The sequence below is a fragment of the Sciurus vulgaris genome (genome assembly GCF_902686455.1).
Source record: "Sciurus vulgaris genome assembly, chromosome: 18".
Lineage (NCBI taxonomy): Eukaryota > Metazoa > Chordata > Mammalia > Rodentia > Sciuridae > Sciurus > Sciurus vulgaris.
In genome coordinates this window covers 958,588-976,248 of record NC_136479.1, presented here as the reverse complement: position 1 = coordinate 976,248, position 17,661 = coordinate 958,588, and the positions used below count along the sequence as shown (strand labels likewise).

The 17,661-nt window shown below is 64.4% G+C and overlaps 1 protein-coding gene across 5 annotated transcripts in view; it reads right to left on the bottom strand.

The window, feature by feature from the left end:
* CACNA1H (calcium voltage-gated channel subunit alpha1 H) overlaps nucleotides 1-17,661 on the bottom strand; it is a 52,805-nt gene that overhangs the window by 15,106 nt on the left and 20,038 nt on the right. For all 5 annotated transcript variants that reach the window (XM_079121874.1, XM_079121876.1, XM_079121877.1 and 2 more), the window contains exons 3-10: nucleotides 6,793-6,905; nucleotides 6,592-6,725; nucleotides 6,413-6,510; nucleotides 3,973-4,132; nucleotides 2,732-3,041; nucleotides 2,545-2,637; nucleotides 1,644-2,433; nucleotides 67-509 (exon numbers count right to left, since the gene is read on the bottom strand). In XM_079121874.1, the coding sequence (XP_078978000.1) occupies nucleotides 67-509; nucleotides 1,644-2,433; nucleotides 2,545-2,637; nucleotides 2,732-3,041; nucleotides 3,973-4,132; nucleotides 6,413-6,510; nucleotides 6,592-6,725; nucleotides 6,793-6,905 (2,141 nt within the window). The remainder of the gene's footprint in view (nucleotides 1-66; nucleotides 510-1,643; nucleotides 2,434-2,544; nucleotides 2,638-2,731; nucleotides 3,042-3,972; nucleotides 4,133-6,412; nucleotides 6,511-6,591; nucleotides 6,726-6,792; nucleotides 6,906-17,661) is intronic.

Genomic DNA, 17,661 nt, shown 5'->3' with positions numbered 1-17,661 from the left:
CTCTGTGGCTCAGTAGTGGCCATGTCCGAGCTTGGCGTCCCCGCCCGCTGCCCCTGCGGGCCCCACCTGCTCATGGTACTCGACGCCCATGCTCAGCGTGTTGACCAGGATGGCCACCATGATGCCCCGGTTGAAGTACTTGCTCTCCACGATGCGGCGCAGCTTGCCGCTGAAGGAAGCCCAGAGGCGGCCCAGGCAGCTTGGCCCGCCCGGGGCTGCCCGCCGCTGCGGCCGGCACTCCATGCCACCCTGGCCTGGTGTGTCAGTGGCGGGGGACGGCCGCATGGGGTCCCGGCGATCGCTGCGCTGCACGTCCTGCGTGAACTCGTAGACCCCGTGGGTGTCCGAGTCTCCGCTCTCGGAGCCACTGAGTTCGAGCTCAGGGTCCTCCAGGGTGCCGGCACAGTATGGGCAGTTCTTCAGCTCACAGGTGAGCGTGCCCGCCTGGGGGCTGGGCAGGGGGCAGGGCACGCTCAGGCCCGACAGGCGGCTGGAGGCCCGGCCCAGTCCTGTGGGGACACAGATGGAGCCGGGTTCACACAGCACTAGCCCCAGGGCACCAAGAACCCACACCACAGGGTGTGGGCGAAGCGTCCCCAGAAAGACCGGCCCTCCTGACCCGGGAGGCTGTGACGGGGCCTCAGGTGGGAAGGGGTCTCCACAGAGGCCTGGAGCAGGCAGCGGAGGGTGCCCTGGACAACTGGCATCTTTGGAAGAGGGAAAACAGGCACGGGGAGCGTCCTGAAGCCCCACCGCAGCCACAGTGCCTGGAGCAGCCCGCCACACCCACACCGGCCCCCGGCCTCTGAAGAGTCCAGAGCGAGTTCTTGCCATGCACTACCCAGCCTGCTGCACCCGACAATAGCCAGGACACAGTCAGGCACCTGCGCACAGCCTCTCACCCCTGGGCACACACGTGTGCCTCTGGGTGCACACGTGAACACACTCATGCCCCTGGGGACTCTCATATGTACACCTGGACACACAGGTATGGCCGGGCACACCTGGGAGCACACATCCCAGGTGGGAGGGCAGCACTCCACACACACTTGGGCAGGGAAGTTCATCTGCCCGGGGGCTGCACTGCCCGACACCTACGTGCCACTCACTGGCAGCAGGACAAGCAGCGGCACCGGCTCCACCCACCCAGCTGCCCTCCCAACCGCCACCCCCCCCACAGGGCAGCTGTGACACCCCGGCCATCCTCCTTACACACACGGGAGTACATGCCCCTGCCCTCTCGCCCAGGCCCTGGCATGGCCTCCAGGACAGCAGGGGACCCAACCAACCAGGAGCCCCGTGTTTCCCCCTGGGGGACTCCACTCCTGACCCTGGGGGCCCCTGTGCCCAACTTCTCCTCCCACACTGCCCCAGCCTCAGTCTGCCCACCGATAAAGGGGCAAGTCCTCCCAGGCCAGTCGGGCCATGCATGTGGGCACAGGGTCCCACCGGGACCAGGCAGGAGCCTGGGAGGCAAGCCAGGCTTTCTTCGCCAGGCTGAGTGCCCTCTGGCTCCTCCGGCCATCGTGGCTGGGGCTCAGCGGTGTGCAATGGAGAGGTGGGCCCCTCTTCCTTTCTGGCCGCCAAGGCGCCCAGGGCCCTGCCAGGCGCCCTCTCCTCCCTGGGTGGGGTGGGGCCCTTACCGTGCTCCCCGACCACGTGCTGGATCTTCTCGTAGGGGCTGGGGCCGCCCAGGCTCGGGGGGCTGTGCCCTGTGGCTCTTGGGTGCCCAGCCCGCTTGCCCTTGGGCCCGGGGCTAATGCTGCCTTTGCTGCCAACCAGACCCGAAGGCAGGATGGTGGGGTAGTTCATGGTGCCCAGCCCTGAGGCCAGCTTGAGGCTGGCGGCAGCGGTGGCCGCAGCATGCGCTACCCGGGCCCTCTCCTGAGGCCCCTCCACGTGGCAGCCGGCGTGGTAGATGCTGTGCACAGATTCAGCGTCGGGCGGCCCGTGGCCTGGGGATGGCGGCGAGGGCGGCACACCAGTAGGGACCAGCCTGTTGTTCCGGGCGCCTGGCTCGGCCCCGGGCCTGCGAGGGCTGCCATGGCTGAAGTGGTAGTGGTGGTGGTGGTGGTGGTGGTGGTGGTACACCAGGTGGTGCACAGAGGCCACGCCCCTGCCCGCCCGGCGCTGCCGACACCCGGGTCCCGCGCCCTGCAGGCTGCCGCTGGGGTCCACCTTCTTGCGCCAGCGGCTCTGCCAACGGGCATAGAGACGAAGGCCGCGGCGCTTGACCTTGCGGAAGACGTGGCCCACGTACTTGAGCAGCTCCTCATAGCAGCTGCCAGGCTCTGAGAAGCTGGCCAGCGTGCTGTCGTTGGACAGGTAGCGGGCACGCTGCTCCCGCATCAGCTGGTTCTCCCGCTGCTTGGTCTCCGAGAACTGCGTGGCGATCACCACCAGGCACAGGTTGATCATGAAGAAGGAGCCCACCTATGGCGGGGCGGGCGTGACCACCAGGCTGGCTCCCTGCCCGTCAGGCAGGGCAGGACATGGGCCGCCCAGCGTGCCCCCATGGCATGTCCCGCCCGCAGCCGTACTCACGATGATAAGCAGGATGAAGTAGATGAAGTTGTAGAAGGAGTGGGCGTCCATGACGTAGTACATGATGTCCACCCAGCCCTCCAGCGTGATCACCTGGGGAGGGAGGTGGCTGCAGCCCAGCCCAGCCAGCAGCCAAGCGCCCCCAACCCCGCAGCCCTTCCGCAGCCCCGCCACGCCCCATGCCCACCTGGAAGATGGCGATCCAGGCGTAGCCAATGTTGTCGAAGTTGATGGCCCCGTTGTGGGGGTTGAGGTCCCCGGAGCGGCACACGTTGTAGTACTGGTTCCAGTTGATGCAGGCGTTGTGGCCAGCGCCCGTGGCCTGGGGCTGCGTGTAGGCCTCCCAGCCCAGCGTGCACTGCACGCGCAGCTCCCGGCGGCTGGGGATGTGCGAGCACTTCTGCATGCCATTGTCCCGGCGCGAGGAGCAGATGAATGGGTTCTCCTCGCCCTCTTCCGTCTGGTAGTACGGACGCAGGAAGGTCAGGTTGTTGTTCCTGCAGGGCAGTGGGGCCAGGGCTGGTCAGTTTGGTGCCCAGGGCCCGCTGGGCCCCCTCAGGAGCTGAGCTCAGAATGTGACTACCTCAATGGGACCCCCACCCTGCCCCCAGGCGAGGGGGTGCAGGGCAAGAGCCTGTGGGCATGAGCACCAAGGGCAAAGGCGGACCCACCCCTTGGCACTGCTAGGGCATGGCCAGGCCCTGGCCAGAGGACCTGTGAGCTCACTGACATGGCTGCGGAGGCCCCCTGGGCTTCCCCGATGTCCTGTTCTTCCCCTGATGGCCAGGCCTGGGACGTGGGCCAGGGGACGCCAAGCACTCGGGACCACTGGAATCTCCTTGTGGGTCCCTCCACTCCTCCAGCCAGCCCTCCCCAGGGTCTCCCAGGCCCCGGTGAGGGGCACAGATGAGTCAGAAGTAGACACTGGCATCTGTGGAGGACTGTCCTTCGGGAGGAGGCAGCACTGAGCCTGGCTGCCCCTCCAGTGGGCCTCTGGGGCTGCAGACTCCCAGTGACAAACCCCTCATACCCCAGACGGGCACAGGGAAGCTGCTGTGCCCATCCTGAGCAGGGCTGGGCCCTCCAGATAAGGCCTCTCAGCCCAGGCACATCCAAAAGCTTGCAGGGAGGGGTCTAGGAGGGCTGGGCTGGCAACCCACGAGTGAGTGGGAGCTCAACCCTGGCAGGGCCTCCCTACCAGGCCTCCCAGATGTCCTGCTGGTGGACAGCCCTGATGCCCAAGACACAGAGCAACAGGGAGAAGAGAGACGCAAAGGAAACAGACCCAGGCAGAAAACTGAGACCTGAAAGCCAGGACCTTGCTTCAAACCAGGGGGACTCCAAGCAGGGAGCACTCAGGGTGGAAGGAGCCAGAGGCAGGGCCTGCGGGGCCAGAGGGGCCTCGTGTTGGAGGCGGGGCCTGCACACCTGACAAAGGCACTATCCAGGAAGCAGCGGTTCCGCAGCAGGCCGGCCCAGAGCTGGACACCAACAATGCCAAAGATGAAGAAGACGAAGAAGCAGAGCAGGAGAACATTCCCGAGCATGGGCAGCGTGTCCAGCAGCAGGGTGACCAGGATCCTCATGCCTGTAGGAGGCAGAGCTGCTGGTCAGCTCAGCAGAGCTCTCCTAAAGGGTGCTGGGTCCCGACCTTCCCTGAGATGGCCGGATTTCCACCGTGTGCACCTGTGCCCAGTGAGCGTGGGGGGTGAGCTGTGCCAGTCCCACCTTGACCTACCACAGGTCCTGAGGGACACTCCTGGGTCACAGCCACACCAGCGGGGAACAGGCTGCAGCTCCCAGTGGGTGAGAGCGAGCTACTTCCTGCTCCCTTTAGATGGCAGGGTCCTGGCCACATGGGCCTGACCACACCCCTCTGGGTCTGCGGGGAGACTGGCCTGTGGCAGCCCAGCCTCTCGGGCTCCCAGCAGGCGGGGCTCTGTCTATTCCCAGTGGGAATTGCACTGGAGCAGGACCTTGGAGCCCCTCACTGAGGGGCACAGCTTCTGGAGGCAGGCCAAAGGCCCCTGGTCACACGAACCCTGGACATCCAGGAAGTGGCTCAGCCCAGACCCAGGTTCCCTGCTAGTCCTCAGGAGGGGCAGTGCCCCATTCCTCAAGGCCCAAGCAGGGTTGGGCCAGGCTGAGGCTGTGGGCAGAGTCCTAGGACACATGGTTGGGCAAGGGGAGGGGTGCCAAGATGTCACAGAGGCCTGGGGGTGGCAATGGCAGAATGGGCCCCCAGTCTTGGGGGAGTTCAAGCTGAGCGGGACGCTGAAGTCTTAAAAACAGAGAGAGGAACAGAGTCACAGGGGACAGACAGACACAATCAGTGGGCTGTACTCTGGCCAGACAGCAACTGGCTCAAAGTTGTCACATTACCCAGGGGCCAGAGTGGACCCCTGGCAGACAGTGGAAGACAGCCCTTATTATGTCCTGGGGCTCATGATGAGGAAGGAGCACATGCTCCCATATGGAGAATCACCCTGCTTTTGGGACAGGACACAGGCACCTAACCAGCAGCAAACATCTGTGGACTGAGCTAGGTCACTTTGCTGTTCCAACGGGTGGGCTTGGTGGAGGGGCCGCTGGCTGCCGAGTGGACTGAGCACATAGAGGATGCCATGCAACATGCCAAGCATCACACCTGCATCCCCTCACCTCACCCCTTGGGGGGTTCACTTTTCCACTATTACAGTAGGAAAGGGGCTCAAAGAGGTTCAGTAACTTGCCCAGTCCCACACAGCATTGGCGCCCCACTGACCCTGGAGGTTAGAGCAGGCAGGCAGGTGAAAGGCTGGCCAGGGGAATAAAGGCGCAACCCTAACCCACCTGCCCTTCGCTGGAGTTGGTGGCCCCAGCAACAGTACGCCTGCCTAGGAGAGTGTGACAGTTGGTGGTGGCAGGGGACCACACCCCTGGTGCCAAGGCCATCGGGACCCAGGTTAGGCAGATGGAAGAGCAATCACACATGAACCCACAGAGCCACAGCTGTGTGTACGCACCCCTCATGTGGCTTTGCGGGCTCTGACCCCTGCCCTCAAACCAAGACCTGCGCCCGACCACTCAACACCGAAGAAAATCCCACACTGCCCTGGAAACAGGCAAGTCTGCAGAAGCGTCTGCAGAGGCCACATCCCAGAGAGACAGCCGTGTCTCCGGAAGCTTCCCTCTGGCACAGCAGGAGCCCTTGGCCTCCCTGTCGCTGCCAGGAACATGCCCTTGGCCCCTGGGCGCTCCCCTCCCCTGCCTGGATCAGACCTCCTCACCACCCCTGCGAGGGGCATGCCCTGGCCCCTGGGCGCTCCCCTCCCCTGCCTGGATCAGCCCTCCTCACCACCCCTGCGAGGGGCATGCCCTGGCCCCTGGGCGCTCCCCTCCCTGCCTGGATCAGCCCTCCTCACCACCCCTGCGAGGGGCATGCCCTGGCTCCCCTCCCTGCCTGGGATCGGGCCCTCCTCACTCCCAAGTCCAGCCCCACTGCCCCGTCTGGGAGGGACAGGCGGTAGCCACACAGGGACCTAGAAGCTGACCCTACCGCAGGCTACACTGGGACAGCCACACGAAGCCACGGGGACCTGCTCAGCTCCAGCTGGCTCCAGAATCACAGCGGCCCCTGACCGGGACCACGCGAACCCCAAATGCCCATCACGTCCTGGCCTGGATCTCCCCAGGAAGGAAGCAGGTCCCCAGGGCCCAGGCAAGCACCAGGGTGGCCCCACGGCCCCCAGCACCAGGGCCAGAGTGCCCTTGGGCTGTCACCTCCCAGGCTGTACCCCAGCGAACCCCAGGACCCAACAGGGCAGGCGGCATGGGCAGGCAGCAGGACAGATGGGTCTGCCTGTCCCAGGTGGGGCTGGTCACTTACTGGGCACGCGGTTGATGGCGCGGAGGGGCCGCAGCACGCGCACGGTGCGGATTGCAGAGAGGCTCACGTTGTGTCCGTCCAGGGAGTACTCCATCATGCTGCGGAGGCAGGAGGCTGGCCGCCGGTCCTGCGCCCCGCCAGGCCGGCCCCTCCCGCCCTCGCACCACCCAGCTGCATACCCCGCCATGACAATGAAGAAGTCCAGCCGGTTCCAGGTGTCGCCCAGGTAGCACTTCTGCCCGAACAGCCCCAGGGCCACCATCTTGATGACCATCTCCACCGCGAAGAAGGCAAAGATGAAGTCGTCAAAGGCCTGGGGGGAGCAGAGGTCAGGACGGGCTGGCCCCCGGGGCCCGCCCTCCGCCCTGCCGCCCGCCCACCTCCAGGATGCTGCAGCGCTCCGAGCGGCACTCGAGGTCCTCGCAGGGCCGGAACATGCCCAGGGTCACACAGTTGAGCATGATGACCAGCATGCTGACGTGCTCGAACCATGTGCGGGCGTTAAGGACCACATGCAGTGGACAGCCCCCACCGCCCACCAGTCGCACCCTGACCCCCACGACCCCCAGTGCAGCGGGTCACCCCAGCCACTTGGCACCAGAATGCCAGTCCATTCCCGGAGGGACCACCAGGTGGCACCCTAGCTCTGCGCCTGACTGGAGTCCACAGCTCTGGGGAGAATCTGCTGCCCTCTGGCATGCCCGCCAGTTGACCCCTCAGGAACTCCCAGGACAGGGGCCCTGCAGCTGGCCGGCTATGCCACCTGAGGCTTGTGGGGGAGGCTCAGAGGCTCCCAGGCTCTCCAGGGCCTGGCCAGCTCCATGGGGGCCAGGCTGTGGGGGAGCTGCAGGCAAGGGGCCCAGGGCAGGGGCACCCCACCCCGACAGCCCACCCCAGGCCAGGCCCATCCAACAATGGTGGCTCTCCATGTGCTCCTCACCCAAGGCCATGACCACTAAAGAGCCAGCAAGGGGGGAGCTGGCTTGGGAGACCTGGATCGAACGACCTTCTAAAAGAAGACCTGTAGAACACAGCAGGGAAGCCACGTCCCACCTGCTGCCCCACCTTCCCAACCACCTGCCCCAGCCACTCTTGCCAGGCCTGGCTTCAAGTCTTCTGACAGGTAATACTGAGCAGGCCACTTGCCTCTGAACCTTGGTGCCCCTGGGCCCCCCTTGCAGGTCACTACCCCCTGGCCACCCCCCCGCCACTGCCCTTTAAGGGGGTCGCTGCCCCTGGCCACTTCCCCACTGCCCTGAGGTGGGTCGATCTGTAGTTCAGCTAGGTGAAGGCAACTGGCAGAGGCTCAGAATCCCCGCCCAGCAAACGGAGCTCTAGCAATGTGGGGGCACCGGCACAGGGACAGTGGCCTTCTGGGGCTGACCCTAACCCTCAGATGGTACAAACAAGGGCAGGGACAGGCCAGAGGCAGAGCACCCTCCTGTGCACCCCTCCATGGAGGGACCCCAGCCCCTCTCCCCACCCATGGAGTCAGGCCCCAGCCCAGGGCTGCCAGGTGCCAGGCTCGGAGCCTGCAGTGGAACCCACCTTTGGGATTACACAAGGTTACAGGAAAGGGGTCACCTCCCACTGGGCAGCTCTCCTCCCTGGCGCCTGGCTCCGCGCTCTCCAAGGCAGCAGGACCCTGACCTGTTCCCGCCTGGGCTCTGGGTGGTGTAGCTCCAAGCAGCTCTGCACACCCAGAACACATGAGCACCAGCCCTGTGCATAGCTTACTCAGATGGCCTCTCGTGTGGGCACCGATGGGGCACCAGGGGACTAGGCCGTACCTGCAATGTCCTGGCTTCCCCTGGCCACAGGACCTATGCCAGCTCCAGCCCCTGGAGCTGCCTTGGAGGTCCAGGGCAGCCCTGCCCTCCTCCCCGGGCACCCTGCTCCAGCCACACGGGGCCGGTTGGGGCCTGACGCGGTGGAGAAAGCAGCTCCCTGAGCTGGGAGGGGCGGTGCTCCCGGGTAACAGGAGGGGCAGCAAGGGAGCACCCAGGCACGGGGAGAGACCAGAGGGCCGAGGCTCCCAGGACTGTGCACAGCGGTGTCAGGGCCCCCCCTGGACAGGGCATCCAGGTGCACAGTCCACGTCCTGCCCTGTGGAGACAATTTTCATGTGTCACGCCACCCCTGGTCACACTGAGGACGGGCGTCAACCAGTCACGCTGCACAGGCCCAGTGACTTCCCGGGGCTTAATTACCCAGATGGGTTTTCTGGGTCTTAATTAAAATTCCTGTAGGTTTTGAACAGACTTATACAAATCAGAATCAATTTCCACTGTGGACCAGAGGAAGAAAGGCCAATGTGTGGACAGGTGCTGGTGGTGCCCAGGGCCTGCCGCTGGAGGAGCAGCCAGGGGACTCAGCAGGGCGGGGCCTGGGCCCGACTCAGCCCAGCTGACTGGGTTTCTCCTGGGAGGACTCCCTCAGCGAGGCTCCACCAGGCCCTGGGCCGCAAGCAGCCAGGACCCAGAAGCCCAGGGAGGGGCTTGCAAAGGGGCTTAGGTCTGGTCCCTGGGGCCTCCTCAGGCAGTGCCCACTCTGGGGGCCCCATGCTCCCAATGTGCACCACCAGGAATCCACGGGTGCCCCCTTCCTCCCTCACCTCTCAGGGCTCAGAGTCACTGCCCTCAGGCAGCTCTCCCGGGACGTGAGCCACTATCCAGCTAAGAGAAGACTGCCAGGGAGTTCCGGAGTCGCTATTCAGCTAAGAGAAGGCTCCACCAGGGAATTCCAGGACACGGCCTCTGCTCTCAGACCCTTGGGCCTCCTGTTGCAGAGGGGAGTTTCCCTTGGGGGTCCTGGAACAGAGGCACCACCCTGGCCTTTCTGGGACAGGACAGGCCCTGCCCTCTTTCCACTGGGCTGTCAGCCCACAGTGCCCACACCTAAGTTTCTCTGCCTCTCAGGGTCACAGCTGGGCACTTTCCAAGGAGTTGGGCTCCATAGCACCCCAGACAGACTCCCCAGATATCACCTCCCCGCAGGGAAGAGGGGTGATGTGAGGCCCTGGTGGCTGCTGTCCATGGTGCTGAAGCGGTCAACCCACCCAGGCCAGCCCATGAGTGCAGGGCTGGGAAGGCAGGCACAGGGGGCACTGGGGCTCCCTGATGGGCTGGAGCTGTGCAGCTCTTCCTGGAAGCCACCCGTCAATCTGCCCCTCATGTGGGGGAGTCGAGAAGGCTGGGCATGGGTCTGTGGCAGGAGCCCCAGGGCACTGCCTAGATGTGGAAGGAGGCCACATCCCAGGTGCGCAGGGCCACCCTCACTGTTGATGCACAGCTCAGTACAGCCCCTAGACCTGTCACTTAGGGTCCCCACCTGCCCCCAGCTACCCATGTGACATGTCTGCACTAAAGTTGGGGACAAGAGCCCAACCCCAATTCTACCACCACCAGCCCCTCACACTCTGAGGTAGGGTTCCAGTGCTATTCCGGACATGGGGACAGATGCGGGCCCTGGAACCCTTTGTGGGCTTGGCCCCTCCACAGGGGCCCTAGATGGCACATGCTCTCACCATGCAGCAGGAAGGGCAGGGTGGCAGAGACATCACCACAGAAGGGCAGAGACTGGGGTGCTGTTGTCCCTCCCTGGAAGAGACCAGCAAGGTCCCAGAGCCCCAGGCTGGCTTCAGCTTGTCCTTGCAACAACAGGAAGTGCAGTCATGCTAACTGGGCCAGGGTCTGGGACTCCAGGCATGGATGCTGCCCTGCTTCATGGTCAGAGTGGCCCCCAAGCAGGACAGGTGCCCCTGGGAATCCCAGGTGGGGACCCTGCTGAGCTGCATCATGAAAGGCAGCTGGACACTGCCAAGCTCTGCTGCCGGGAGGATTAGGAGGCACCTAGCAGCCTCGGCCCCGCCTGCAGCCCCAGAGCAATCTGCTCAGGCAGCTAAGCTCCATTAGGTCAAATCCAGAACAGCTTGGCGTGCACACTGAGCCTGGGCAGGAGGGGAGCCAGGGCGAAGTCGCTCCACTCTGGCACGCTCTCCTCTCCGCGTGGACCCCTAGCTGGGGGGCCCTCCCTGCCTGCTCTGCAGATGGGGCCCGAATGCCGCCCGCTGCCCTGCCTGCCCTGGTTCTCGGAAGCACTCAGCCTTACTTCTCCAATTTGCTGAAGGAGAAAGGCATCTTTATTCATGGGAGAAAACCGGACCTACGGAAGGAACAGCCGGGCCCAGCAGAGGCCAGCGTGCTGGGGAGCCTGAGCAGGTCCCTGGGGAGGCATGGGTGGGGCACAGGGACGTGGGCAGAGCCCCAAGCTGACTCTCCTCTCTCCCCCATGTCTTCTGGCGTCTGGCACGGTGGACCCAGGCACTGCTCCTCCAGCCACACAGCACGGCATGTCTCAGGTGGGCTGCGGTCCCCAGCCTCCTGGGCTGCCCTGGCTCAGGGACCACAGGATACTCAGGGTTCTGACCAGTGCATGGCACTGTCAGCAGAAACTTTGGCCAGGTCCAGCAGAGAGTCCTGCCCTCCAGACAGGCAGCACCTGCTCACACTGGCTAGGCCAAGGGAGTCCCCGGCCTTCCGTGTTTCCCAGTACACAACTTGCCCCAGCGACAGACACATGGCAGGCCCTTCCCCGGGCTGGGGTGGAGACACTGGGATGATGGGCTCTCCCAGGCCAGCCCCATGTGGCAGGAACCCCGCAGGAAGGTCGCAGTCAATGCCCAGCCCAAGGTTCCGGCCCACCCAGTCAGACCCCAGGACCACCCGGGATATGGCAAGCTTGCTTTGGAGCTGGAAGGAGTGACCGTAGCCTGGCAGTTCCTCAAAAAGACAAAGGCAGGGCTCCGCGTGGCCAGCAATGCCGTTCCTGGGCGCACCGAGGCCAGCACGGAACCTGGTATTCTCAAGCAGGCGCATCCACGTCATCGGCAGCCACAGGCAGAAACAGCCGCACAGGCCATTCGCGCCAGGATGTGGCACTCGGCCACGGTAAGGGCAAAGCCAGCGCCTGCTCAGCTACAGACCACCTGGGACCTGCTCCTGAGCCATGCAGTTGAGGAGGCAGAGGGCACGGGTGTGCGAGCCCAGCATCGTGAGTACACCCACCAGGAGAGCCAGGACAGAGGCTGGCAGAGACCCCAGGACCATGGCCAAGGCTGCACCCGGCTGGCTGACTGGCCCACTCTGTAGGGTCAGGGCGCGTGCAGGGATGGTCTCCCAGCAGTGGGATGGGAGAGGACCCACTGGGCAGATGCACCAGGGCGGGACACAGCCGAGGACACGTGCTCTTGCTCACTCGCCTGTGCAGGGCTGAGGCCAGATGCTCCCCCCTCCTCCCCTCATGCCAGTTCTAGCCTGAGAACTAGCTCCCACGCCAGTTCTAGCTCCCACTGCTCCATGTTGGCAGCTCATTGGTCCCACAGACCCCAGCCTCACTACTCAAGACCCAGGGTCCTGTGCCAGAGAGACCACACCACACCGTACACCCACTGCCCACAGTGAAACACAGACAGCCCTCCAGGAGGTCCAGCTCTGCCCTTGCTCCTGCCCTGCCTTCTTGCCCTGTATGAGCTGCCTCCAGGCGTCTGTTTCTAAATCCAAGAGCTGACCAAGGCACTCCCCTGCTCAAAACCCTGCTGTGACTCCCTAGTGCCCTGGGCACAGAGTTCAAACCACAGCCCTCTGGCCTGGCCCCAGTAAAGCCATGTCTGATCCCACCTAGCCCTGGCTGTTGCAGGAACCCAACCTTTCGCTCCTTCCTATAGTGACCACTCAGCTCACAGGATGGTCCTCCCCAGCAGGCCTGTGGTCATCATGGAGGGTCTGAGCAAGTGACCATGAGGGCCTTCACTGGTGCTGGACTTGGAGGAAGGTCACCCTGGTCAGGAGTCTCTGGGAAGAGGCGGGGCCTACAGAAAGCTCATGAGGAGTGGGAAGGAATGCTAGTCAGGCACTGGCCTGCGAAGGTGGACGTCCACCTGGGAGGGGCTGCCAAATCTGGAGATGTGGGGAATGGAGCCCAGGTTGGCCACGTGACCCTGCGGCCCCACCCAGGGCAGCGGCCGGGGTGGAAGCGGTTCCCCTGACACCAGGCACTTGAGCTACCGCAGGCAGGGTGTGGACTCGCCCGGGCCACACAGCACCTTCCTGACTGAAAGGCCTGCACCAAGTCCCCCGGGGCCAGGACAAGACCTCACTGCCCTGCCGTGTCCCCAGCCTCAGGCAGGGAGGTGACAGAAACCCCAAACCTGTGGGACCAGCACCTGGCAGCCCTGTGGGCATCTCTCGGCCTCCAGGGCCTCTTGGGCAACGCAGGGCTGCTCCGAGGACTCACTGATGGAAAGAAGCCTCTCTTCCCTCCAGAGGCTGTTGACACGGTGACAGCTGCTAACAAGGGAGGCCCAGTCACCCCGGTCAGGACCTCAGGCACTGCAGGTGCGTACAGAGGTCTCACCTGTTCAGGGAGGGGTGGGCTCCTGGGAGGGGATGGAGACAGGCAGTGGGAAGTGACGTGGCCCAAGGGGTCAGGAGGCAGGCATCCCGCACCGTCTGAAGGCAGCTGCACAGGGAGCACGAGGCCAGGTGACCACGAGGCCAGGTGACAGCCTCAGGTTCCCAACTGGTCCCAACTCGGGGAACAGGGTGCGTCCATGTCTTGTTTCCTGGATGCTCGGAGGTGGAGGCTCAGCACAGGTGTGCACATCTGTCCCGACTACCGCGGGGCCCAGCAGAACCCCCCGCCCCTTCCTTCTCCCTTCCTCCTCCAGGGCTAGCAGCCTCAATGGCTCGGCAGGCTGGGTAGGGCCCAGGCCTTCCTCATGCCTCCTTGCGTCAGCCAGGAGGCGAGGTGTCCAGGGTTGTGACGGGCAGGCTCAGCTTCCACAGGTGCTGAGGTCGGGCCCTGGGCTTGGGTCTTGGCACGTCCACCATCACCTCCACCCGCCACAAGAAGGCGGGCAAAGCTGGACTGAGCCAGGTGGGCCGTCCCTGCCAATTCACCACCTCTGTCCAGGGACGGGGGTGCCGGGGCTGTGGGCTCTCCCAGCCTCTATCCCCACCCGCCCCCTCTGCCCTGGCCACTCTGGGAGACCCCATGCCCTCTTCCCCTGTGGCCCGAGGGCCAGGCTGCGTGACTCACACTCAGCTCAGCCTGGCTGGGGCTGGGGAGCGAGGCATGGCCCAGGCAGTGTGGCCCGAGTGCCGGGCCGTGACTCATGCTCGGCTCAGCCTGGCTGGGGCTGGGGAGCGAGGCAGCAGCCAAACCCGGCCAAACATGGACCTGCTTGTTCTCCAGCTGCTCCGGGTCACACGGGGGAGGTGGGGGCTGGGCAGTCCATGGGAGAGTGCACCTCCCACTGAGGCCAGGGCACAGGAGCCCCTCTATACGGCGGCCCTGGCCCCGGGGGGTCAGAGGACCACTCCTGAGTGGTGAGCTCCAGCGGCCAGAACGTTCCCCCTCATCCTCAGCTTCTCCCTGTGCCAGCAGCCTCAAGCCTCGGCCCTCTTGGAGCGTCCTGCTTCTGCAGCAGCCTTTGCCTGGAGTGGCACCCAGGTGGCTGAGGCCTGCCAGCTGCTGTGGCCGGAGCAGTGCACGGCAGATGCCCTGGTCCCCACCTGCAGGACTGCTGAGTTAACCCAGGCCAGGTTCTCACTCTGGCTGGGGCACGTGCCCAGGGGGACCAGCTGCCCCTCATTCTAGCCAAGGAGGCCCAGCCAGCGGGGCCCAGAACAGACAAGGAGTGCTCTGCAGGCCCCTCTGGTGGACACCAGGTCTCCCGGGTCTAGGAACGGACAGGGCTGGGTGGCGGTTCCTCTGGCCCAGTCGACACCGTGGAGCCTGCAGCTCCTCTAACTTCCCAAAACCCGCCAACGAGGGAAAGCGCTGGTCCCCACTCTGCTCCTGACAGAGCCCGACCCAAGCCACTCAGGCACAGCTGTGCGCTGCAGCACCGGAGCCCACCCTCAGGTCCCGCTGCGCAGGACAGCAGGCTGGCCTTGCCCACCCCTTGGTGGCAGCGTGGGTGCCTGTGGCAATACCAGCAAGCGCTGTGGGGCCACAGCCCAGGACCTTCCTGGGCGTGGACACACAGCTCTGGCTCAGCCCACTGGGGACAAGCAGGCTTGGGAACTGCCCTAGTTAGAGACCCCCCTCCAGGCTGGATTTGCCCTGGGGGCAGAAGGCAGAAGGGGCCAGCCGCATCAGGTGATATTCTCCTAGTCACACCCTGCCCATCTGGGTGCCCATCTGGGTCCCCTGCAGGGAGCCTCTGCACACACTCCAGGCCCTGGAAGGAGAAGGGGGGGCAGTGGGAACGGAGCTGGGGGACCCTGGGGAAGATGACCGTCTGCCTGCAGGGAAGGCCTTCAGGGCCTGCTCTGCTGGAATTCTCTGGGCCAGAAATAACTGCCCAAGCACCACTGCACAGCTGCCTGTGGCCCAAATTAGAGACCCCAGGGGACTGGATGCTCCTTCCATGGGAACGCGGCCCGAGCTCCGGAGCCTGCTGCACTTCAGGTCAGACGGGCAGCCAGTGGGGCCCTCGCTGAGACTCCTTGCTGCGAGAGAACCAGGCGGACCTGTCTGCTTGCAGCCCCAAGCCACATCAGTCCTCAGTAGGCTGGCAGTCAGGGGTGCCGGGGTGCTGGCCTGGGGCAGCCAGGGCAGGGCTGGCCCAGACGTCAGAACCAGAGCAGTCTGGAGGCTGACAGGCCCCACCTCACGCTGTCTGTCCAGGAAGGGGGGTGGGGCAGGGTGCAGGGCCTGTCTGCCTGTCACCACACCCTCCTCTCCTATCTGCAGCTCTGCCAGCCCTGCCTGACCACCCTGGCCCAGGCCCCTCTCCCCAACCCCGGTGCACATGACGGCAGAGAGGCGGCCACACCCAGGAAAGAGAAGGCCAGGAGGGGCTGCTGTCAGTCCTGCTCCTGAGAGCAAGCCCTCCGATGTCCCCATGACCACTGCCCTGGGTGCCTGCTGAGGGTCCAGGGGTCTGGTCTGCACTTCGAGAGGTGGAAGACTGGGCACGAGGGGGTGCCGGGCCTGTCCCACCGAGCTTCCTCGACCCTGGTGACGATGCACCTCTTGCCTTGGCACACTGCTGGTGACACTGTGAAAACCCAGCTCACGGGACACACATCTGAACGGATGCCCGTGCACGTGGGGAGCCACTCACCCCGCCACACAGGCACACAGAAAGGCACAAGGGGGGTGGCCGCCGTATCCAGCGTCCACAGGAAGCCAGGAACCCTGCAGCAGGCGTTGCTGGGCAACCGGGTCGTGTATTAGAGAGGAGGCGGCTGGCGGCACAGCCCCACCTCTCCCACAGCACAGCGGAAACACCCGCCAGGCTCTCAGCCTGCACCCTGACGCATGCAGACTGACCCCATCCAGGGCCCCCAGCAGAGGTCCCAGCAGAGCCTCCACACCCTCCCTGCGGCCCGGGGCACAGGGGGCGGGCATTTCAGTGCCTCTGCTTCGAGAGGCTGGAGACCAGTGCATGGGGATGGCTGAGTCCCACTGGTCCCACCAGGTCCAGTCCAGTCCTCCACAGCTGGTGCCCATTGACCACTCATGGCCATCACGGCCAGCACCTCATGGAGATCCCAGGACGCAGTGGCAACCCCCCTGGGTGGGCTGGTCTTCCATCTCCTGGGAGTTGTTCACTGAGGCCCAGGTCAGGCCAGTGTGTGGAGGACCAAGTGGGCCACTTCAGAACCCAAGCCCAGCAAAGGCCCCCACCCCAGGAAGCAGCACCTGGAACCTTCTACAGCAAGTCTCTGGCCCTGGGAGTGCGGCTGGTGCTCATGCTCCAGAGTGACCGCTAGGACAGACATTGCAGGACACTGGCCGTGCCTCCCACTCTCTGGCCTCCTGCCCAGCACAGAACCCCCAAGTCCCGAAGGTCCCCAGAGCCCCTCACTGTCTTCGTCCACCACCCTGGGCTCAGATCTGGCCACTGTAAGCTTCGTCCACCTGCTTGAAGGGCTGCCAGATGTTCCCATTTCACAGGTGGACAGGGTCATGTAGCAAGTCCAAAGCTGGTGGGGCAGCCTGTGGCCCCTGTGCACCTCCTCCCAGCCCATGGAGAGGCCTCACACCCAAGCTGAGCTGAGTTGGGCCCCAGCACCCCAGCACTCTGGATGCCCTGCCTGCCTCTGGAGCCCAAAGGTCACTCACTATGGAGGCTGAAATAAGCTGCATCTGGCCCTGGCCCTGCCCTCCCTCCACCACCGCCTTATTAATAGCAGTGACATTTTAAAAAGGTGGCCAGACCCTTGGAAAGTCTGATTTCAAAGTAAATCTAGAAGGACTCTGGTTCCTGGGGGCTGCTACCCTATAAAGCCAGGTGCCCTGCTGCCCGGGCCTCAACCTGGGCCTGACTCACACACTGCAGCCGCTGCATCCTTGTTCCTGTCCTGGGAGCCTGCCCAAACTTCAGAACCGGGGTCCTGCTGAAGCCAAGCTCTGCTGAGGTCAGTGTGCAGCGCTGGCCCAGGTGGCCCCTGGTCCCGCACACCTGCCCCAGGTGCAAGGTCACTTCTGCCTGATAGTGCGGGAACACGGCGTGTGCAGGGGGCCGGGTCCTCACGTAGGGTAGGTCAGGAAGGGATGCTGCAGCTGTGAGCACCAAACATGGGCCACAGGCCTCCAGCCTCAACTTTAAGTCTCAGCCTTGAGGCCAGAAGTCTGGGCTCGGGTGCTGGCAGGGACCGGCTCTGGGGGCCACAGTGGATGCAGAGCAACCACTTCTGTGTCCAGAGGTCTCTGCGAACCTTTTCTCAGGGCGCTGACCCCATCCACAGGGTCCCCATGGCCTCATCGAGTCCAGACCTTTTCCAAGGCCCCACCTCCCGAAGTCACCACATGAGAAGCAGGATTTCAACATCTGAATCTGGGGACAGGAGCATTCTGTCCACAGCAATTTCCTCCCCGCAGGCCCAGGGGCTTTCTGCTATAGGCTGTTGTCTCCCTTGGATTCCTACACAGAAACCAAACCCCAGCACACACCTGCACCTGTAGAGAGGACCTGTGCACAGGTGACTAAGGTAAATCGAGGCCACAAGGGCAGAACCCAGTCCATTCTGACGTGTGTCTTTATGCAGGATTCAGGGCAGACAAATGCAGAGGGAGGACCCCATGGTGACACCAGGAGAAGGCACCGTCTGCAAGCCCAGGACAGACTGGCCCTGTCCACACCTGGATTCTGGACATCCAGCTTCCAGAATCACCAGGTGACACACCTGTGTCGTCTGAGCCACTGCCAGTAGCTGGTAGTGGTAGTCCCAGTA